Source organism: Xenopus laevis, chromosome 4L (genome assembly GCF_017654675.1).
Source record: "Xenopus laevis strain J_2021 chromosome 4L, Xenopus_laevis_v10.1, whole genome shotgun sequence".
In the NCBI taxonomy this organism is placed as follows: Eukaryota; Metazoa; Chordata; class Amphibia; order Anura; family Pipidae; genus Xenopus; species Xenopus laevis.
The window spans coordinates 134,870,139-134,894,672 of record NC_054377.1 but is presented as its reverse complement, the minus strand read 5'-3'; the positions used below and the strand labels follow the sequence as shown (position 1 = coordinate 134,894,672).

Genomic DNA, 24,534 nt, shown 5'->3' with positions numbered 1-24,534 from the left:
AGCATCATGTGCTGGGGGAAATACTATCTGTGCTGCCCTCTGGTGCGGGGCCCCCAGAGATGCGGGGCCCTATTGGGCCCAATTGGTCCAATAGGCCTAAGGCCGGCCCTGCTGATGGGAATTGTCCTTGGCTGGGGGCCCACCCAAAGATCCTCTGGTACTGGCAGACCAGTCCAATTGGCAGCAGCAAGAAAGATGTCAAACGACTTGTTCTTATTGACTGTGTGTGTCTTAATACTAGCCTTGGGGCACCAAAAACATTACACCACTGCCATGTGAGAAATCTACTTTACTCAAAGATGGTTCAATATTATTTCTGAAATAACACCAGCCGTTCATAGCAGCCTTATTCTGCTCTCTGCATTAGAGATAGGAGTTGTTGCGACATCCTGTGTTTTGGTCATTTAAAGGCTTCAGAGTTTCTGCTTTATCTCAGTGAATTTATTAGGAATATGCAGTATGAATCAGAAGTGGATAGCAGACTAAATGGAAGTGATTAGGGAATTGCCAAACTAGAGGCACCAGAACCCTGTATGTTGAGAATCATATACATAGCCCTGGGTTCTACTCTGCTATTTAATTTTACTTTTAAATATCTTCATTCACACGGAGTTAATCAGTACTGTGCACAAGACAGCAGCTCCTTCAGTAATACTGGGCCGACTGGCCAGGGTTTTTTTTTATTCTGAATGAATTGCTAAAGTTGTGGCCTCACCCTTAAAGGAGAAATACGATGAGCAAGTACGCATGCCTCCCATCTCTGTAGGGAACAAGAGGAGGACCTAGAGAGCATTTAAAATTCATCAATTGAGGATGGTTTTCTCCAGACTTGAATGAATCAAAACTTTGCTTTGCATCACACTGATTTGTGAAATTCTGTTCCTCTGCCAGATAAGTGCAGCAAGGCGACCCAGTGGTTTGCAGTGCGATACACAAGCTGACCAGGTCCTCCTAGCCTGAGTTGGCAGCTTATTGGCCAATGTATGGGACCCACCAACGGGCCTGCCTACCCAATATCTGCCCGAAAATTGGCCAGCTATCAATTGGGTAGGTTTGATTTTCTTGTCCGTTTAGGACCACATCAGCATGTTAATGCAATCCTCATCTGATGGGCCTGTAGGCTCCTCTGTATGATTCTGTCACTTCAAAAATTGGGAAGAAGGTGGTGCACCAGAATAAATTGTAAATTACTCACCGAATAGTAAATGTGGTCCGGGTGCTCCAGCCCCAGACCCGCAGCAGAGCGGTACGGCAACAAATATTTGGAAAGAGCAGGGCCGACCGGCACTCAAACGGATCCACAGGACGTTTCACACCCACTCAGGGCACTTAGTCATGGGCTCTCAGAACTAAGCCCATGACTTAGTGCCCTGATTGGGTGCGAAACGCGTAGGGCGGATGGAGATGCAAATATACACTTTTAACTTTGTATAAATAAAATATATTTTTTTAACTATTTTCCTTGGTCCTGTGGATCCGTTTGAGTGCTGGTCGGCCCTGCTTTTTCCAAATATTTGTTTCTATCACTTACCAACGATCAGATCAGACAAATCAGTCCACTTGTTTGTAATCTCTCCAGGCGACTTTTCTCTCTGGCGAACGGTCGTTACTCTGCAAATTCACTAAAATGTAGATTTTACTGAACGTTACCTCTTTCGCCAGACAGACCCGCATTTGTGCCGAGGCCACAAAGGCCCAGGCCTAGGGCGGTGAAATTTTAGGGGCGGCATCTCGCCCTGCCACATTCTAATCTACATTGGGAACTCCGAGTTCTCCTGCCCAATGGCGCATACGTGCTCTCGCTGCGCGCGGGGGGGGGTGTGTGTGCATCCCTGAGGCCTTGGGGTGCCTCACAGTGAAATCAGAGTTTCCTTCGCCACCTCAGACCAGGCAAACTGAAGCTACAGCTTCCTTAATCTTATGTCAATGACATCATATCCTGTATGCCGGAAATTCATAAAAGTTGTAAAAAACGCTGGCGACTTTTACTTTTTTAAAGCGGGATTGCCTTCAAAGGGAATAACTATTAAAGATTTTCTTGTTAACATTTTTTTCCCAGACATTTGAGGCGCATGCCACATTTGTTTCAGGGTGGGTTTATGTCTAGGGCATTTGAGGATCTTTTATGTCTTTATTATGGTTCCTTTGACATTTGTATTAAAAAGTAGGCACTTCAAGCATTTGCACCAACATTACTAATAAAGATGTCCATACGACCTATATGTACCTGCCCTATTCAAATTTAGATTAAGCGTAAGAGTGCTAATGAAGTTGCAATAGGCAGAAATTAACGCTAGCGAAAATTCTCTATGAAATACTCGCACTGCCAAAGTAACGCTAGTGAAAATTCACCATTGTTCATCTGCTGAGCTGCAACTTTGCATTTTAGTGAATTTGTGTATTGGTTACAAATTTGCGCCTGGTGAAGTGGCGTGAAGTGTGGCAAAGAGGTCGCTGGCGAAAATTCGCCCATTAGTGAATATGCCCCTAGTCCAGGGAGTTTAGGGGGCACATTTACTATGGGTCAAATATCGAGGGTTAATAAACCCTCGATATTCGACCATCGAAGTAAAACTATTCGACTTCGAATAGCAAAGTCGAAGGATTTACCACATTTAGTTTGATCGAAGGAGAAATCGTTGAAGGATTTTAATCCATCGATCGAACGATTTTCCTTCGATCAGAAATTGCTAGGAAAGCCGAAGTCGTAGTCGAAGGTCAAAGTAGCCAATTCGATGGTCGAAATTCTAATTTTCTTTCATTCTAATCCTTCACTCGAGCTAAGTAAATGTGCCCCTAGGTATGTTCTTTCTACGTCTGTGTGGGGTTTCTTCTGGGTACTCCTGTTTCCTTTCACTTTCCATACAGGCAGGTTCATTGGCTGCTCATAATATTGACCCTAGTGTGTGTGTGAATATGACAGGGACATAAGATTGTAAGCTCCACTGCAGCAGCGACTGATGTGCTGTGGAATATGTCACACTATATAAAGAATTGTAATAACAATGATAATGATACATCTTGGATAAATCTTGTCCTAACAAGGCTAGAATCGAATTTCATAAATATGTATAAATAACTCAACATTGGATTTCCGTTATGTTTCACCAGCTCCACAGGTATATTTATTGGATTTTTTTCCATTTACAGCAGTGCAACATTGTGGTAACACAGATTCAGCCCCTATGGCTCACAATTTGTTATCACTAAGGCCTCACACGCTTCTCACAATTAACTCTCAGGCCACGTCCACACCAGTCAAGTGAAACACATGCACCACAATTGAGACTGGGGCTACAGATCTCTGCACACAAAGGTATAATACAGTTGCAACTAGAACAACTACACTACAGGTTTAATATCTTAGCAATACAATAGAAAGTCTTTCAGATACAGGCACATTGACTAAGCAGCACAGGTATGGGATCTGTTATCCAGGAAGCTCTAAATCACGGAAAGGCCGTCGCCGATAGACTCCATTTTATCCAAATAATCCAAGTTTCTAAAAATGATTTCTCTGTAATAATAAAACAGTAGCTTGTACTTGATCCCAACTGAGATATAATTAATCCTTGTTGGAGGCAGAACCAGCCTATTGGGTTTATTTAATATTTACATGATTTTCTAGTAGACTTAAAGGGCACCAATCATGAGCAAAATCATTTCCTAAATAAATACACTATGTGAAAGTTCAAGAAATCCGATTTTTAAAACAGTTAGAATTGTTTGTATAATATAAATGATCAGCTCACTATTCCTTCTGCAAGATCTCCCCTATCTCCCCTGCAGTTCTAGCTGAGGCAGCCATCTTGGATTTCACTGGCTCCTCCTACCTATATCTTCCCAGCCAACTGTAGCTCTGAAATCTCGCACATGCTCAGTTGAAATTCCTTGCTTGCTTATCAACCCTTCTAAAGATGGCCATACATGGAGAGATCCGCTCGTTTCGCGATGTCGCCAAACGAGCGGATCTCCCTCCGACATGCCCACCTTGAGGTGGGCAATATCGGCTGATCCGATCGTGGGCCCTAGGGCCCAACGATCAGATCCTAAAGATGCCCAAACGGGCGGTCGGATCGCGGGACCGCATCAATAGAATAGATGCGGCCGCGATCCGACGGGATTTTCTGTCCCATCTGATCGAGATCTGGCCGACTTTCGGCCAGATCTCGATCGGTGAAGCCCGTCGGGGGGCCCCATACACGGGCCAATAAGCTGCCGACACGGTCTGTCGGCAGCTTTTATCGGCCCGTGTATGGCCACCTTAAGCTATTTTCAAATCAGCCAAACCTGTGTTAGCTGCTGTTCAGTAGTGCTGCCACCTGCTGGAAGTTACTGTGTGCCCTTCATTTGCATAATGACTTTACCAGCAGGGGACAAGATAGGGAAATATACTGATAATTCTAGTGGAGGAGTTTACTTAAACAAGGCATTCTGGGTAGAACACTCAAAGCAGTGTTACAATCTGAGCATGCTCCTGAAATTTGCATATTACAGTCTCTTTTATAGTCTCAATATGGCCTCCCTCGGTGAAAGAACCCATTTGACAAAGTAAGGGATTTTTTTAAAACCTGCAGTTTTTTCAAAAAACTATACTGTATATGTAGTTTGATTAAACGTGTTTAGCTTGTACTGGTCAGATTGTTAATATGTGTTTGATTTTGGCTGTGATAGGTGCCCTTTAAGGTATGAAGATCCAAATTACATAAAGATCTGATAACTGGAAAACCCCAGGTCCCGACCATTCTGGATAACAGGTCTCATACCTGTAGTAGAATACTCTGCAATGCATTAGGATGAGAGAACTGAATCGGACAAGCAATACAGCAGCTCACACTCATACATATCAGGGAACATACCAAGAAACATTACCCTATAGTTCACTTTGAATTAAGGAGCATCAAACAGAAAAATATTATACACACCCAAATAAAATAAGGTTTAAAGAAAGTATTTTTTTTTTTAAAAGGGGGTTAACTCTTAAGTGTGTTTATAGCTACTTTTCAACTGGTCTTTTTTAAATCCTCTTTGAATACCTTTCCAGTTTTGAAATGGGGGTCGCTGACCCTGGTGAGGTTACAGTGTTATTGGCTTTGTTACTTAATATTTCTCTCCAAACACTCTCCTATTCTTTTTCCATTCTCACATTCAGATCACTGCTTGGTTGCTATGGTAAATTGCACCCTAGCAACCAGCTGCTAAAATTCCAAACTGGGAAACTGAGGAACAAAAAAAAGCCACGTAAAACCAGTCCAATTGCATATTGGCTCTGCATCATACTGAAAATACTACCCTTTGGAGGCAATTACCACTTACTTAAAGGCAATAAAATCATATTTATCCCCTATTTCCTGCTGTTTATCAGGACTAATTTCTGGCAGGTAAGACAGAGGAGACTAATGGACTGAATCTAATGAAGGGAGATAAACTGTACACTGACATTTATATAATCTTTATCATTTCCTTGCTTTCTATAATGCAAATTCCCCCAGCCCATAGCAGTTACCAAGCAGATTTCTGCAATAAAACATTAAATCCAAACTGCTCAGCACAGGCAATTAAACAGGCAGTTAGGAGACTTTCTTTCCTTTCTAAATCCTGCTCAGGTATCCACCAAGTCTCTAGGCGGTGGGATTAGGTCCCTCGGGTTGAGCCGAGCCACAAGACAGACATCGTATGAATCGTGCATGGGGGCTCTGACGCACGCCACATTCCACTGGTTGTCCCACGGGTCCAGCTCCAGGATTTCTTTTGTAATGACTTCATAGCGATCTGCAAAACAAGGCCACCCACAAGCACATTCAACATGTAATATCCAATATTTATTTACAGTACAATTAAGTACAGATACATTCCCTGAGTCCTGATATCTGATCACATTATATTGCATCACATTGCACTGTTCGTGGTCACTCCTGCACACCGTACAGTCCTCAATTATAAACCTCTCTGCAGTTGTAAAACGAAGAGGGATAACAACTTTTGCCACGCCCATTTTATGGCCACACCCCCTAATTCCTATGTCCATTTTACAAAACGTGGCAGGTTATGAAACGTCTAAAACATTTCTGGGAGTTTTAGTGCAATGTTTTAAGTGTTTGAATTTTGATAATGAAAGGGAATCATCCTTTAAAGGACCAGTAGGGTTGCACCTGGCCGGTATTTTACCGGCATAGCTGGTAAAACACCTGCCAAGGCTGGTAATTCAAATTTATTTTTAATTTGTAATACCCTTAAAAAAAATCCTTGGCCTGCCCCAATTGACTCAGAGCTTACATTTTTTCAGTCTTCAGCCCATCATGTGATGTTGCTCCGCCCCTTTTGCGGCATCACAGACCAACCCTTTTGCATCACGGACCGCCCCCTTTGGTGCCCGCCCCCCCACAGGCCGGTAAACTTTTTCAGAAACGGTGGCAACCCTAAGGACCAGTAACATCAACATATTTGTAAAAAAATTAGTTTGTAAACAAACAAATTTTTTTAAACATTTTTTTTTGATGTTGCTAATCCTTTAAGTTACGAGTCTCAGTTCTCCCAAGAGACCCGCTTATCTTAAATAGTTACAATTTTATCTTTGCTTATCTTAAATTGTTACAAAATAGTGATGTGCGGGCCAGCCCAATACCCGCGGGACCCGTGGGTTCAGGCCGACCTCACACCCCGTTTCCGGGTCATGGGCGGGTGCGGGTTGAGCTGTTCTGACTGCTCTCCCTGCCTGTGACCTTCCAAATGCCCGCTTCCGACTTCCGGGTTGAACTTTTATAGACGTGCACCTGCTCGCCCTGCCACTTTTGTGATGTCATTGTCGGGTAGGCGCGGGTCTATAAAAGGAATCCGGAAGTCGGGCTTGGGCAGGCATGGGTGGAGGGAAGGTGGCAGGCGGGTGTGGGTCGTGGGGAAAACTAGACCCGCGCATCACTATTACAAAAGTAACTATATGCAGCTACTGACTTTCTGGGCTATCTGCCAAAAAGCCTCTTATTTTAATTACGTTTCAGAAACTTTTTATCTATTTCTGGAGTCATTGCAGGAGATCAAAGAGAAAAATGGGACATTTCAGTAAGAAACCCAGGACTGCGGTCTGAAAATGACATTGCTACTAGATGCCAGGCTCTGTGGAGGGGCTGCTGTAAGATGCCATAGACAGTCGCTATTTAATGGGACTGTGGGAGCTGTTTTGGGCCTCTGTGTACTTGAAATATCAGGGCCTATATTGTGTCTCCATACGGACCGGTTATTAGTCATCTTTCTCCTTACCCCGGTTTGCCTCAAGAATATAGTGGTGAATATCTGGCAACATATGGAGGAGGCAAAGAAGGTAAATATGGTTATTAACATCTACATGTCAACTCTCTGCAGCTGCATTATTGGTATTTAACTAGGGATGTACCTGCATATAAAGGTGCACTTGGGAACTAGGAGATTGACTTCCGAGACAGTTTATGAGACGGCTAAAGTTAAAAATAAATTTTTCTGTTAAGTCGGAAGTCCAGAGGGTTTCTTTTCAGGTTTTTAGTCACCTATAAAAAAACTATTTCTGGATGTTTTTGAAAGGATGGTCAAATGGAAGTGAAAGAGATCTGGGACAATTAATTGCACGACCCAGGAGAAGAAAGCACTTGGAACCCAGACATTATAATTAAAAAAAAGGCAGATAAAGTCCAGGTTATCATTATTATACATTGAGTGTAATACATCGATGATGCATTGAAACAACTAGAGGTCCCGGGAAAATTGATTCAAACTCCACCAATCAGATTAACAGACTGGTGGATAGTACTTTTAGGGGAGAATGTAATTAAAGCCGCAAAGAGAAAAACAATTCGCACCAGTAAGTATAAAAATCCACATCTCGCAATGTAATATTGTTACTTAAACTGTTATTGCATTGCGAACCTTTTCAGTAAGACGTTTTATTACATTTACTGCGCAAACTACACAAATCAAACTATAAAATTCGCAAACGGTCTTCCACTGTCGGAAGTGGTCACTAAACAGTTTCCGGGTTTGCAAAAGCTGTATTAAATTAGTGCAAAGCAAAATGTGTTCGCGCAAAGGCATAACTTATCGCATTCAAATCGTTTTTCAGTTACCGACTTTAATTACATTCCCCCGTTAATGATGCCTTTGATATTGGTATAATCCCAAGAACATTTTTAATAACCCACCAGTTAGACCTATAGCATCTGGGCTAGGGTCAGTTCTTAAACTACATTTGTAAATACCTTTCTACAACCACTTGTGGTTATAATACCCACTTGCCTTGACAAAACTAATGATCTACTAAATAGACTACAGGTTTTGCCTGCATAAAATACTTTCAACGAGGGTTCAATAAAGAGTTTTGTACACTTCCTTCAAAAATATTAAACCATTTTACAGTGGGAAATTCTGAGACGTATTTTAATTTCCTGGCTGTGCAAATGAAGATCAATAATGGTAAAATCACACAGGAAACCTACTGACAGAAATAATCTGTTATGTGTAAATTCCACAATCCAAGTACACTTAGAGCTATACCTAAAGGTAAATTACTTAAGGCCCCATACATGAGCAGATATAAGATTAAGTCACAGTTTATTGCCGACTTTATGGGGCCCTCCGACGGGCTTCCCCGATCAATATTTGTCCATAAGTCGGGCAGATGTAGGTCGGGCCAAGCTTAAAAATCCAGTCGGATCGAGGACTGCTTCAGTTCATTGATGTGGTCCTCAATCCAACCACCCCTTATGATCCAATCGTTGGGCCCTAGGGCCCACAATCGGATCAGCCTATCGCCCACCTCAAGGTTAGCATATTGGAGAGAGATCCACTTGTTTGGCGACCTTGTCCAACTAGCAGATCTTCACATGTTTGGTCAACTTTATAGAAGATATCTACCAACATGAGTCTGGGGCTCTACTCCATCCACAACCAGCACCAGTTCCAACCCTGTCCAGCCCAAGCCCCTTATTCCTATAGACTCCGGCCAACCGCCTGGACTAATAGAGGTCCACCACTGAGGGTAAGGAAATAGTAGTAGTATTAGTAGTAGTGGTAAGCAGAAGTTCCTACTAGAAGCTAAAAAATAGGGGAGAGAATGAAGACAGAATGTGTACCTCTGGTGTCAATGTTATGTAAGGCATAGCAAACAAACAGAAATATTGGCAGGGTTGTAGGAAGGTTGGGAAACTGTTTGTGGAAGCCTCCCTCTTATTGAAGCAAAGAGACTGTAATAAAATCTTACCCTGGTGGGGTTCGTGGGGGTCGACGGGGACGCCCGCCTCTACAGTGTGCTGCGCCAATTTCCTAGGGCGCTTGAGGCACGCCTCCTTGAGTCTTAAAGGCGCGAAATGTAAAAGTAAATTTTTTTTACACATTGCCCGTGATAGGAGTTTGTTCCTGGTGCTTTCTGAGCTTTTGCTAATCCTGTTTTGAACCTGTTTGATTCCTGTTGTGACCCCTGCCTGGCTTTTGACTATTCTGACCTCTGGATCCTGACCCTTGCCTGAATTCCGACTACCTCTTCTGCTTAACCCTCTGATTGACTTCCTGGTTTGACCCTTGCCTGCCTGACTACGTTTATTCTCTGCCTGCCTCGACCCGGCCTGATCTGACTACTCTATTGCCTAACGCTTTGTACTACGACCTTCTGCCCAAAAACTTTGCTTTACAGTCGTGCCCCTCTGCCTATCCAGAACCTATAGCCTTGCACCTCTCGTTTAAGTCCTGGTGGCTGAGGGCTCCTCCCGAGGCCAAAGGTGGTCACACTACAGGTGAAGCACGAGGCGAGACCAGGGTGCTTGGCATATTTTCTGGTGTTGGGTGCCGACCGTTACAGAGACTTTTCAACAATTTCTAAAATGTAGAGCATGGTATAAAAAACATATTGTATTGTACCTGTTTCTTGCTTTTTGCACCCTGCTCTGCATGTAATAAATGGCACAATTTAACCAAATAAAAACTGCTACATGCCGCCTCCTGCGGTTACTTTTATTTGGATAGAAAACCCCTGGAACCTCTAGTAGAAGCCATAAACGGACTTAAAATGCACATTTGAAGGGTTTCTGGATTTAAAGTCAATGTACTGGAGGTTTCAGGAGTTTTGCATTCCAATTACTGTGCCAAAATGTTCTTAGTTTACATATATTTCATCCTAATTTTATTTATAATGTGCCTCACACAAATGTTTATTCACTCTCTGCATTAAATATTTATCTGTTTAGCACAGTTCCAGGCAAAGATTAATACATTTATCCATGAACTATGTAATATATTCAGTGTAAAATAAACAAATGATAATAAAAGGATTTTGGAATTGGAATTGTTCCCACTTTTAATGTTAAAGCACTTTAATAAACCAAGTTTCCAGATAATTAGATCAGATTGTGCAGTTATTTCTATTCCAGCCATTTACAATGATATCATTTACCTTCTAAACCTTAGTTCATGTTTACATGAGGAATAAATTAATTCCTTCTTGCACAAAATCGACTTTCTGTTTTTAGTGTGGTGTCCAGAGAAGCAAAATAACAATACTATCTTGCTGCACACCACTTACTTATTGGCTTATACAGGGTGCATTCAATCCCGGACTGCTTCCACGTCCAACATACCTTCCAGAGAAGCGAGACAGGTACAAATTGGGAAGCAGTTGTTAGTAGAGCTTAACATTGCACCCAATATTTACCATGGCAATGACACAATGGCATTTACATTAGCAGCAGGCACAATAGACTCCTGGACTGTAACTGTGGGATATTAGGTATAGTAGGGAGAGATGGTGCCTATAGTAACAGTGGGATAATAGTCTCTGGGAAGGGAGTGTGACTGTGGGATAACAGGTATAGTAGGGAGAGATGGTGTCTGTAGTAACAGTGGGATAATAGTCTCTGGGAAGGGAGTGTGGCTGTGGGATAGCATGTATAGTAGGGAGAGATGGTGTCTATAGTAACAGTGGGATAATAGTCTCTGGGAAGGGAGTGTGACTGTGGGATAGCAGGTATAGTAGGAAGAGATGGTGCCTATAGTAACAGTGGGATAATAGTCTCTGGGAAGGGAGTGTGACTGTGGGATAACAGGTATAGTAGGGAGAGATGGTGTCTGTAGTAACAGTGGGATAATAGTCTCTGGGAAGGGAGTGTGACTGTGGGATAACAGGTATAGTAGGGAGAGATGGTGTCTGTAGTAACAGTGAGATAATAGTCTCTGGGAAGGGAGTGTGACTGTGGGATAGCAGGTATAGTAGGGAGAGATGGTGCCTATAGTAACAGTGGGATAATAGTATCTGGGAAGGGAGTGTGACTGTGGGATAGCATGTATAGTAGGGAGAGATGGTGTCTATAGTAACAGTGGGATAATAGTCTCTGGGAAGGGAGTGTGACTGTGGGATAGCAGGTATAGTAGGAAGAGATGGTGCCTATAGTAACAGTGGGATAATAGTCTCTGGGAAGGGAGTGTGACTGTGGGATAACAGGTATAGTAGGGAGAGATGGTGTCTGTAGTAACAGTGGGATAATAGTCTCTGGGAAGGGAGTGTGACTGTGGGATAACAGGTATAGTAGGGAGAGATGGTGTCTGTAGTAACAGTGGGATAATAGTCTCTGGGAAGGGAGTGTGACTGTGGGATAGCAGGTATAGTAGGGAGAGATGGTGCCTATAGTAACAGTGGGATAATAGTATCTGGGAAGGGAGTGTGACTGTGGGATAACAGGTATAGTAGGGAGAGATGGTGTCTGTAGTAACAGTGGGATAATAGTCTCTGGGAAGGGAGTGTGACTGTGGGATAGCATGTATAGTAGGGAGAGATGGTGTCTATAGTAACAGTGGGATAATAGTCTCTGGGAAGGGAGTGTGACTGTGGGATAGCAGGTATAGTAGGAAGAGATGGTGCCTATAGTAACAGTGGGATAATAGTCTCTGGGAAGGGAGTGTGACTGTGGGATAGCAGGTATAGTAGGGAGAGATGGTGCCTATAGTAACAGTGGGATAATAGTCTCTGGGAAGGGAGTGTGACTGTGGGATATCAGGTATAGTAGGGAGAGATGGTGTCTATAGTAACAGTGGGATAATAGTCTCTGGGAAGGGAGTGTGACTGTGGGATAACAGGTAAAGTAGGGAGAGATGGTGCCTATAGTAATAGTGGGATAATAGTCTCTGGGAAGGGAGTGTGACTGTGGGATAGCAGGTATAGTAGGGAGAGATGGTGCCTATAGTAACAGTGGGATAATAGTCTCTGGGAAGGGAGTGTGACTGTGGGATAGCAGGTATAGTAGGGAGAGATGGTGTCTATAGTAACAGTGGATAATAGTCTCTGGGAAGGGAGTGTGACTGTGGGATAGCAGGTATAGTAGGGAGAGACGGTGCCTATAGTAGCAGTGGGGATAATGGTCTCTGGGAAGGGAGTGTGGCTTTGTATAGTAGGGAGAGATGGTTCCGTTGAGAAGCAGTAGGCATATTAGCCTCCAGGATGGGATTGTGACCAAGGGATAGTATGTCTAACTGGATGAGAAGGCAAAGTAAACAGACAAATATTCGTTGCTTTGTGACAGCCAAATTAAGATGTTTGGAATGGACAGTGGGGGATATTGTAGGTAGGGTATAGTGTAACATGTGTCAATCTAGTGGCAAAGGGCAGGGTTTATGGCACCTTTAGTTTCTGCTCAGGCCTAGGTATCAGTAGTACAGAATGCAGAGCTACAACAGAGATTCCTCAGTAAAAAGACATCCAAGCCTCCGAACAGAAACCCTTACAGATGCACATTATACAGGAAAGTGTAGATGAGGCCCATTTCTTTTTTGATCTTCCTCAGCCTTTTAAAATTCGAGCTGCAAAAGCTTCAACTTTTAACTGAACCTTTGATATTTTTGTGCCTGTTTTCAGCTCTCGGCCTTTTTATCTCTGCGTGAGCAAGCAGGGAAGCAGGCTGCGCTGACAGGGCTTGAAATCCACCTTTTATACTGATTATCTTCTTAGGTTTCATTTATTTCTTATTTCTCAAAAATGATTTAAAAAAGGTTAAATAAAAAAAAATAACACAGGAGCGTGTTTGGATGCACCTTAAAGAGAATGTCAACCCATAAAATAAATGTTTTGCCTTATTAAAGAAAACATTATTCTGAGCAACTTTGTAATATACATTCATTAAACATTTTTTATGCTTTTTTTTAAAGTTATTAGTATATGTATTACTATTGAAACCAGTGTCTGTTCCTTTCTATTCTCTGCACTGGTGGTTTAGACTCTTGATACAATGTAAGACAAGGCAGCTGATTAACAGAACTGACATTCTAAGACTTTTGCAACATTGTTTAAAAAGTAACAACCAGGAGTTAAGCGAATGCTGCTTTCCATCACAATTGTTTTTACAAATAACTTTAAAAGCACTGAAAAATTTTACTGCATGTATATTGGAAAGTTGCTTAGAATTATGTTTTATTTTATTAGGAAAATGTTTATTTTGGGATTGACTCACCCTTTAATGAATTTCATCACTATACTTTCTCTATTGGGCACCTTCTTGTCGGTGCACTTGTAGGTGCGTTCAGAAATGACCCCTAATGAGTTGCCTGGGTAACATCTCCTCATCTTCGGGTAACCAGATTGGGGTTAAAATATCTAAATCAGGGATGCCCTGCCTGCTCTCTGGCGCCAGCTTTGATTCTGATGAAGAAGCTGACTGAGGCGGCTCCTCAAATGCCGCCCCCACTCGCGGGCTTACCTATTGAGAGGGGAGGCAGGAACACTAGAGCGGAGAGCGCAATTATGCTCTCTTGCTCTAGTAAAGCTGAATTTCCGGTTTCAAATCGGAAATTCGGCTTTTAAATGTACCAGTAGCAGCTTTTTGCCACCCCTGGAAACCTATCTGGTGCTACCGCCTAAGGCGAGTTGCTCCACTCAATGGTAGGGTACCCCTGTCTGACCCTTGAAGTCCACTTCCCTGCATCTTGGGGTGCCGGAAGTTGTAGATCAACAACAACTGAAGGGCTGCAGGTTTAGGGTCAGGGCACACGCTCAGATTTGGGGAGATTAGTCACCCAGCGACAAATCTCCTCTTCTTCAGGGAAACTAATCTCCCCTAACTGCCTCCCGCAGGCTATAATATAAATCGCCAGCGGGATGGCACTCGGAGAGCTTCGTTTTCCAAAGTCGTGCCGAAGTTTCCTCGTTTGGCATCTCCCCGGCGATTTACATTCTAGCCGCCTGGAGGCAGTTCGGGGAGTTTAGTCCCCATGAAGAAGAGGAGATTTGTCGCCGGGCAACTAATCTCCCCAAATCTGAGCGTGGGCCCTGACCCTTAATATCTCTGATTTCAGTATTTTTTTTCTGAATTTAGTAAAGCAGGGAATGCTCGAGTGCCTCTGCAAATGAGACTGCTCTGCTGCTCCTGTAGGACTGTTTGGTGGCATCATTGATCTCTCATTCTAGTCAGGCGCTGACATCGATTTCTCTCCCGAGATGGAGAATGTACACAGAGAAGGACTTCAGGTATTTTGCTTGTGCACTGAAGCAAGCGTGTAATTACCAGCACAGCTATTACTGCCCTATATAATCACTCAGCCAACTGGCCTCTGTACTAGCTGCACACTCTCTCCATGTCTTATCTACATGCACTGTCTCCATGCCTCTCAGCACACACACATACATGTAGGGCCCAAGTTTTAAACTCTATATTCTGGGGAGGCATCTGATTTTGCCACTGACCCTCTTAAACAAAAACCAAGTATTGTAAAATAAATTGTCAGGGCCTAGTGGGTCTAGAAAGAAGGAGTCAGGTTCAAGAAGGAAGCTATTTACAGGGTCCAATTTGGAATATATTTAAAGGGTTAAGAAAGTTGTAGTCGTATCCAGACAGGCAGCAAATACAGAAGTCAGAATCAAGGCAGGAGGTCAAGAACTATGGATGCACCGAATCCACTATTTTGGATTCGGCGAACCCTGAATCCTTTGCGAAAGATTCAGCCAAATACCGAACCAAATCCGAATCCTAATTTGCATATGTAAATTAGAGGTGGGAAGGGGAAATTTTTTTACTTCCTTATTTTGTGACAAAAAGTCACGTGATTTCCCCAAATTAGGATTCGGATTCAGTTCGGCCAGGCAGAAGGATTCAATCAAATCCTGCTGAAAAAGGCCGAATCCTGGCCGAAAAAAAAACAAATCCTGGATTCGGTGCATCCCTATCAAGAACCAAAGGATCAAGTCAAAATAGGAATTTAGGGGCACCCAGCAACTTTACCAAGAAAGGACTATATTCAGCCACTGAACCCAGGTCTCTGGTGTCCTTTTATTTCGAATTTTTGCGCAGATACGCGGAGCAATGCCAATGCATAATGACGCAGCAATGTGATGTCACTATGCAGCCATGGGTGCTGCCATCTTGGAAATGATAAAAAGGGATTTGCAATGGAGTGCTACTGACATAAATACATTGATAAAATCAGCATCATTCACAAAACCAATATAATATCTGATCTGGAAAGAGGTGGAACTCATAGCAACCAAACAACAAAAATACTGCAGTAATCAAACGTGCCAAGGAACAGTTAGTTAAAGTTTAGTTAAACTTGGTCATTAGATCATTGGTGCATGGATGGAGCCACCAAGAGCCAATTTTGATGCAGGCGACTCTATCACGTTGCAGCTGAGTATGACAGAAGGGATGGAAGTGACAAGGACCACACATCTGATCATCCAATCAAAACAAAAAATCACTGCTTTTTCACCATCCATGTGACCAGGGCCACACAGCACATCTACAACTTATTGGGATCAGTCAGAATGCCAAGATCTGCAACTTGTGACTCTACAGCTGTTAGGGAAGCACAATTACCATACCAAACTATTATAAGACAAAAAAGCGGCTCTATCCTAAAGGAAGGTGGATAAATGGCTGACTATGTAAATATACTGGTCCTGGGAATGTAAAACCCCAAACTCTACATGCTTAAACTACGGCTCACTCGATAACGGAATTGACCTGGGTGTAAATACCCTTGGTCCATCACTTTCAGGGCCGATCCACTCAGTATAATCAATCGATACAAAGTAAAACAATTAAAATTCGTACTCACCAATGTCGGTGGATGGCTCAGGTGCTGCGCCCCGAACCCGTAGATTGGTGTGGCAATGCAGGAATCATCTAAATGAGCACGCACTCCTGAACCAACCGGTGAAGATAAAACTTGACTTTATTCCATATGACTAAAACCACATGTCCTGATGCGTTTTGTATCTACTGATACGTAATCAATATGATTATGTATCAGTAGATACAAAACGCGTCAGGACATGCGGTATTTATTTATATGGAATAAAGTCAAGTACAGCTACCGGCATATAACGACAATGTACAAGCTACAGGGAGTTGTTTACTTAAAGGGCATGTAAAGTCTAAAATAGAATAAGGTTAGAAATGCTGTATTTTGTATACTAAATATAAACATGAACTTACTGCACCACAAGCCTAATCAAACAAATAATTAATGCTTTCAAAGTTGGCTACAGGGGGTCACCATCTTGTAACTTTGTTAAACATTTTTGCAAGACCAAGACTGTGCACATGCTCAATGTGGCCTGGGCTGCTTAGGGATCATCATAAACAAAGCTTCTTGAGTTCTGCATGGCTGGGAAGTAAAGCGGGGGCTCCCCCTGCTGTTCATAAGTATGATTGTTTCCCTTCTCAGCAGTTAGGGACCGTCTGACAATTCCTATCCACAGCAGTAAATGAAGGGAGATTTTCACTGCATACAGTCAGGTTTCTTATAAAAATGGTACACATTTTTTAATTAAAGTATATTGGAGATAGGTTTCTTTTTCATTAAAGAAAGTAAAAATGGGGTTCTATTTTTTTGCCTTTATATGCACTTTAATGCCCCCTTAGAAACATTTTCCTTTCAGTCATTCTTGCTGTAGTCCCAAGAATATTTAGAATAAGTGTTCATCCCAAGTGGGCTTTGTTTCCAGGAATAACTAGGAGATCAAATAAACATTCATCATAGACTTTATCCTAGCTAGATTTCAAGCTTGACCACCTGTAGCTCCCTAGTTGGTCAACCTATGCGGTCACTAGGGATATGCGGGCTGGCCTGAAACCCGCAGGTTCAGGCTTTGGGATATGTGACATAGTGAAACAGGTATGGGATCTGTTATCCAGAATGCGCAGGACCTGGGCACACCTCCCAACATTTGAAAAATAGAAAGACGGATAAAAAGATTTGCTGCGCACTCATTTTATGGCCACATCCATTTTACAAAATTTGGCAGGTTATGGAAAGTCTGAACACATTTCTGAGGTTTTATGTGTTATTACAGTTTTGCTAATGGAAGTGAATTGCCCTTTAAGCTGTTAGTTCTCCCAAGAGACCTGCTTATCTAAAATAGTTACAACTGTATCTTTGCTTATCTTAAATTGTTACATATGTATCTAAGTGCAGGTGCCGCGTAGTCGGAAGTCTCTGTCAAAAGCCTCTTATGTAATTACATTTCTGAAACTTTGAATCTTTTTCTGGCTGTGCAGGAGATCAAAGAGAAACTCAAGACATTTCAGTAACAATCCGGGACCGTGGGCTGAGCTGTCAAAATCTGGACTGTTCTGTGAAAAATATAGCAGATGGGGGTTATGCCTGGGGTTTTCCAGATAATGGATCTTCATACCTTCAAGTCTACTAGAAAATCGCGTAAACATTAAATAAACCCTATAAGCAGGTTTTGCTTCCAATAAGGATTAATTATGACTTAGTTGGGATCAAGTACAAGCTACTGTTTTATTATTACAGAGAAAAAAGGAAATCATTTTTAATTTTTCGTTAAAATGGAGTCTATGGGAAACTTTCTGTAATTTGGGCTTGGGTTTCTTTATAATTGATCCCATCCCTATATCAATGTGATTGTGGTTTAAGCAACCTCTTTGGGTGAAAATTGCAGGTTGTAGAGTGAAAGCCAATACAAGGAATTGGTTTTAGTCATAAGGCTGTAAACTACTTCTTTGCAGTTGGTCATGTTTAAGAATCAGGGACAACAAAAAAAAAAATAGAAAGTGGGACAGGTGGCAGCCATGATATTATATATATATATATATATGAATGGCGGAAGGACAAATTATACGAACGACCTGCAATGGAAAATTATATTTATCATGATAAATGTCCCCAACTGCAGGGGCTGATTGTGCTCCACCTTGTGTTAAACTTTTACCCTTGATCTGACTACTCATATGTTCTCCACATGTCGCATTTGCTGCTGGAGTAATGACAGGGTTGTTGTTATATTCAATTGCATTCCTGTATCTCAGAGAGAGAGTCCCAGGGAGTAAGGACATTGCTAAGCAAAGGAACGCCTGGAACTAGGTGAGAGGTTATAAATGAAGTGCCAAATGTTTCAGTGGGGAGGCCTTGCAGTCTGCAGCTTAAATAGACCATTCACCTTTAAATTAGTGATATTCTGAGACAATTTGCAATTGGTTTGCATTTATTATTAGTTCTGTTTTTTGAGTTATTTAGCCTTTGTTTCAGCAGCTCCCCAGTTTGCAGTTTCAGCAATCTGGTTGCTATGGTCCAAATTACACTAGCAACCACACACTGATTTGAATAAGAGACTGGAATATAAATAGGAGAGGCCTGAATATAAAGTCAAGTAATACAGAGTAGCAATAACAATACATGTGCAGCCTTACAGAGCATTTGTTTTTCAGACGGGGGTCAGTGACCCCCCCCCCCATTAGAAAGCTGGAAAGATTCACAATAATTCAAAAACAAATGAAGGTCAATTGAAAAGTTGCTTAGAATTGGCCATTCTATAACATACTAAAAGTTAACTAAAAGGTGAATCACTCCTTCAACAAGGGAGTAAATGGGCTATTTTACTGAGAAGAACAAGGGAGCACATGAGTTTAACCACTGCATTTTTGCTGTGGTCTGTGCTGTGGTTTCAACTTAAGGCTATGGCAATTCTGTTAGTGGATTTCCGCAGCGGTCAGCTTTTTTAAAAACTGCGGCAGTTCAAAGCCTGTGTGCCCGTAGCCCAGTGATCCCCAACCAGCAGCTGATGAGTAACATGTTGCTCACCAACCCCTTGGACGTTGCTCCCAGTGGCCTCAAAGCAGGTGCTTATTTTGGAATTCCAGGCTTGGAGGCAAGTTTAGGTTGTATAAAAAACAGATGTACTGCTATATAGAGCCTCCTGTAGGCTGTCAGTCCACATAGGGGCCACCCATTAGCCAATCACAGCCTTTATTTGGCACCCCAGGAACTTTTTGCATGCCTGTGTTGCTCCCCGACTCTTTTTATTTTTGAATGTGGCTTACGGGTAAAAAAGTTTGGGGACCTCTGCCGTAGCCTAAAGGAGAGTCTGACAGATAGTAGCAGCTGTGGAACAGATGGAGAAGTAAAGCTGGAGGAGCTTCTCATAGCAGATACTACAGGTTACCCAGGAAGCCTCTTGCCAGTAAATTGCTGTGTGTTTTTCCGTACCTTATATTATCTAGGGTCTCTGCTCTACACCCAGAAGCTACGGGCAGAGTCCAGCTCTGCTATAATTTAGGGTTTGGTGTGTAGAATAATTATTCTAAGCTTATTGTCCCAGGGTTCAGTGGTAGCCAAGAAGTGCAAGTGTTTAGTATAGCTATGCTTTGCCTCTGCCTGGTATTTGCCTGCTCTAAGGGAAACTTTCAAGGGATATTGTAATTATGTGGAGCATATTGTTCTACTCATTAAAGAACCTGATACATTTTAATGACCTACATAACTGCTGGAAATTCTCCCTCCTGCTACCAGCCACACTCCCACTTATACACTTGTGTATTTCAATTGACGCTCCTTTCTTCTGTCTTTATGAAGAAGAAATTCACGCCTGGGCTCACTGCTGCACTTCAACATTCCTCATCTTGGTGAACTGCATCTCCCAGCCGTCTGCTCTCACATGATATCCTTGTTCTTCACATAACTAAATACTAGGGATGTCGCGGACTGTTCGCCTGCGAACTAATTCGCGCGAACATCGACTGTTCGCGTCCGCCGAATGTTCGCGAACGTCGCGCGACGTTCGCCAATTTGGGTTCGCCTTAGCTGGCGCTTATTTTTGACCTCTCACCCCAGACCAGCAGATACATGGCAGCCAATCAGGAAGCTCTCCCTCCTGGACCACCCCTACACCCCCTGGACCACTCTCCTTCCTGCAGCGTTTTTTCATTCTGCCTGTGTGTGCTTGGAAGAGCTAGTGTAGGGAGAGAGCTGGTTAGTGATTTGAGGAACAGTTGATAGTAACTTTGCTGGCTAGTAATCTACTTGATAACTGCTCTGTATTGTAGGGACAGAACTCTGCAGGGATTTGAGGGACATTTTAGGTTAGGTAGCTTTGCTGGCTAGTAATCTACCTTCTACTGCAGTGCTCTGTATGTAGCTGCTGTGGGCAGCTGTCCTGCTGCTGATCTCTCATCTGCTGACTGCTGCCTGTAACCCAATAGTCCTTGTAAGGACTGCTTTTATTTTCTTTTTTGTTTTTTTACTTTGCTACTATAAGAGCCCAGTGCTATTAGTCTAGCTGTGTTGGGGAGTGGGACTGGTGTGCTGCTCCTCCTAGTAGTTCATCACTACCAGCACCAACCAGAGTCAAAATTGTTACAAAGTATCTTATTTGCACCTGTTAGCTGTTCTGAGCTCTTTGCCAAAAGCTAATTAAGTTAGCTGTTCAGTTCAGAGAAAAGAGGGACTTTCCAGTACAAAAGAGGGACAGGGGGTTGAGTGGTCAAAAGAGGGACAGTTGGGAGGTATGCAAGTGCCACCTAGCTGTGTGAGCTTTTTCACATTCTGTCTAAATAACAATAATAATTCTGTGTCCGTAAACATCACCTGAGTGATACAGCAGCAATAATATATTGTAATATATAATATCCGTATCCACTACTGTATACGTTGCCCTTGCAGGCATTGTTTGCCCAGTCTTTAACCAAGTGCCACCTCGCTGTGTGAGCTTTTTCACATTCCGTGTCCAGAAACATCACCTGAGTGACGTAGTGTGATTTCTGCCCTTTACAGCACAAAACGCAGCGCTGTGTCAACAATGTATTTTTCAGATACATTTTTGCCCTTGATCCCCCTCTGGCATGCCACTGTCCAGGTCGTTGCACCCTTTAAACAACTTTAAAATCATTTTTCTGGCCAGAAATGTCTTTTCTAGCTTTTAAAATTCGCCTTCCAATTGAAGTCTATGGGGTTCGCGACGTTCGCGAACCGTTCGCATTTTTGACGCAAGTTCGCGAATATGTTCGCGAATATTTTTTCCGCCGTTCGCTACATCCCTACTAAATACAACATTATGGAGGCTAGTTATCAAAGTCCGATTTTATCTCAATATTTTCTGCTACAAACTCCAAACAAATCCGCTCAGGTTTTTTTTTATTACATTTTCCCAAAAATTTGCTTTGCGGGAAAAAAATCAGATTTTCACAATTTTCTGATTTCTTATTCTTTTTGCCCGAAATCTCAGAAAACTTCAGGTTATTTATTTGTAGATGGGGTCAGTGACCCCCATTTGAAAGCTTGAAGTCAGAAGAAGAAGGCAAATATCCAAATATTAAATATAAGAGAGGTGCTTTTACACCTAGCGACGTTGGCCTCTTTGCAGTCCAACATTTGACAATTTATTCAGATACACTTCCAAAAAATCTAGGAAAGTAATGCGTCGTCCCTGAATCTCCCCCTAATTAAAGTAATGGTTCATCTTTGCGTTAAGTTTTAGCATGTTAGCTAATTCTAAGCAACTGTTTTCTTTTTTTTATAGTTTTTTTTAATGATTTGTTTTCTTCGGCTTTCATATCGGGGTCAGTGAACCCACCTAAAAATAAATGCTCTGTAAGGCTACAAATGTATTGTTATTGCTACTTTTTATTCAGGCCTCTCCTATTCATGTTCCAGTCTCTAATTCAAATCAATGCATGGTTGCTAGGGTCATTTCAAACCTAACAACCAGATTGCTGAAATTGCAAACTGAAATGCTGCTGAATAAAAAGTTTAATACCGGTAACTGAAACAACCACAAATAATTTGGAAATTACTATGTTAGAGTATATTGTTATCCTTCTCTAGTACAGGTATGGGATCTGTTACATGGAAACCCGTCATCCATAAAGCTCTGAATTACAATAAGGCCGTCTCCCATAGAATCCATTATAAATAAAATAATTACATTTTTTAAAAAAGATTTTCTTTTTCTCTGTAATAATAAAACAGTCCCTTGTACATGATACAAACTAAGATATAATTATTCCTTATTGGAGGCACAAACAATCCTATTGGCTTTTCATAGACAGGCAGATAGTGTCCTGTTGGAACAGATACCAAGACCCCAATGGTGCAGGGTCCCACCATAAACTATTCTTATGAGAAGAAAAAGGACGTGGAAATGTTATTGATTCAATGTGTTTCTGAGCTCCAGGGATTTGGAGCTGCAAAAAGGGCAGATTTTGCAGGTAAGTCAATTAGCAGTTTGATAACTGTGACTGAGCAGAGTACAGTCGTGTGGCAAGTTTTTAAAATTCTGTGAATTTCATTGAGTTGCCATTGGGGAAAAAGATTAACTTTGTATTGCCCTGGAAGATAGGTGGCAACTCTACCCACAGATGGGGGTGATTCTCATTGAACCAAACGCATCTGTTTTTTGGTGGAAAATTGTTCCATTATAGCTAGGTGGTATTTCGTTATTGCTGTACTGTATTTTGTAATATGTGGTGTTAATATTACTAATTGGTCATTTGTATGGATTTACTATATGAGTAAAAATATATATTTTTTCATTATGCCACCCTGTTTTTATGTTATGTTTTTTGATCAGGGTGGAGAGATTATGGTTTACCACTGTAACCAGGGTCGGACTAGGGTGTGCAAGACCCACCTAGGCTACTTCCCTAGGGGCCCCCACGACCCTCTCACACACTGACAGCCCCTTTCCCCCCAAATGGGCACTGTAACTTACTTTTGCTGGTTTGGGGGAGGTATGGTAGCTGGTGACTGACGGCGTAGGCAGGGATCGGGTCTGGCTCAGCGGGCCCACCATTTTTTTTCTGCCTGCCCAGTCCAACCCTGATTCAACCCACAGTTGTCAAGCCATTATTGTTTTTTTTGAGTGTCTTGGACACACACATCATTGTAGCCTGGCCATCCCCTGTTACACCCACAGTCATACCCCTGTTCTCACCCCCAGCTTTGCCTGTATTGCCTGTATCTGAAATAGTTTAGGGAGTGATTTAGGCCAGGAGACTGGGCTCTTACCGCGATGGCTCCTAAAAAATACGCTAGAATTGACTTGTCTGCTGTCCTATTTATCTTCCAAGTTCAGCTAACCCCCTATCTCTTGTATTTCAGTGTTAGTACAGGCCTAGTAAATCTTGCAGCAGAATATCCAACCTGCTGTGCTTTAGCTGTAGCTGAAGTGTAACTTGACATTTATAACTAAGGATTCCGTATTCCACAGCCTGGGGCAGAGTTTTGAAAAAACCCTGATCTATCCTTATATATTGTGTTTTGTAAGGCAGGAGACAGAGATAGTGGGTTAATGTACTAATCCCGCAGCCAGAGGGAACAATTCACAGCTCTGCATGGATCTATATCAATTTGTACCTAGAAGACTGTGTTCCAATGTAAATGAGAGCAATATACACTATACTGCAAGCTGTGCATTAATATGCACTTATACAACCACAACTTTAAACCAATTTTCTGCCAATAATTACTTTTCCCTCTCCAAAACATTATTTTCCCATCAACTTCCCTGCTGCGTTCTGTGCTGACTAAGCCCCAGCTAATACTCTATAGTCGATGATATCAAACTGGGACAACATATCAGCGGCTTTCATGGTTTGGCTGGAATTCAGAGATACAGGGACAGTTTTAGGGTAGGGAAGGAGGCATTTGCCCTGGGTCCCCTTTAGCACTTGAGAATTTATGTAAAATGAAAGAACAATGTTGTTGTTGTTGAACAGCCACTCATATCAAGGGGATGTGGGAGCTGTAGTCTAACAACATCTGGAAGGAAGCAGGTTGGCCATTCTTCGTTTATGTAACTCTCCTAGCCCCATGGTTGGGCATCAGCCTCACTGCATTGCCTGGGGTTCCTCCTATTCCAGTGCTGCCCTTCAGAACAGTTTATGGGGTGTGGGAAACAAAGGAGCTATAGTATTAACACTCCCAGCCTTGGATGAGTTGGTTCACAAATAGACTCAGTGGGCTGCAATGTGAAGCGGCTGAAGGTTTTACTGTTAAGTTACCAAGACACAAAACCATTGGCTCTGCAGGGTCCAACATTTTGGAAATAAAAAGAGGGACAAAAATGTTGCCGCGTTAAATTTTTTGACCACGCCCATTGATTTGGCCCATTGGCATCACCTCCTAATTTCCATTTTAATTTTACAAAATTTGGCAGGTTATGAAAGTCTGAACATATTTCTTTGTTTTTTTTCCAGTTATTACAGTTTTGCTAATGAAGGTGAATTGCCCTTTAAACTGTGAGTCTAACTTCTCCCAAGGGACCTCATTATCTAAATTGTTACAATTACTTTATTT

General features: G+C 42.2%; 1 protein-coding gene across 1 annotated transcript in view; it reads right to left on the bottom strand.

Annotated features, from left to right (window-relative positions):
- Positions 1 to 5,070: 5,070 nt before the first annotated feature.
- kbtbd12.L (kelch repeat and BTB (POZ) domain containing 12 L homeolog) overlaps positions 5,071 to 24,534 on the bottom strand; it is a 64,496-nt gene continuing 45,032 nt past the window's right edge. The window contains exon 6 of the mRNA XM_018257135.2: positions 5,071 to 5,772. Coding sequence (XP_018112624.2) covers positions 5,603 to 5,772 — 170 coding nt within the window. The 3' untranslated portion in view covers positions 5,071 to 5,602. The remainder of the gene's footprint in view (positions 5,773 to 24,534) is intronic.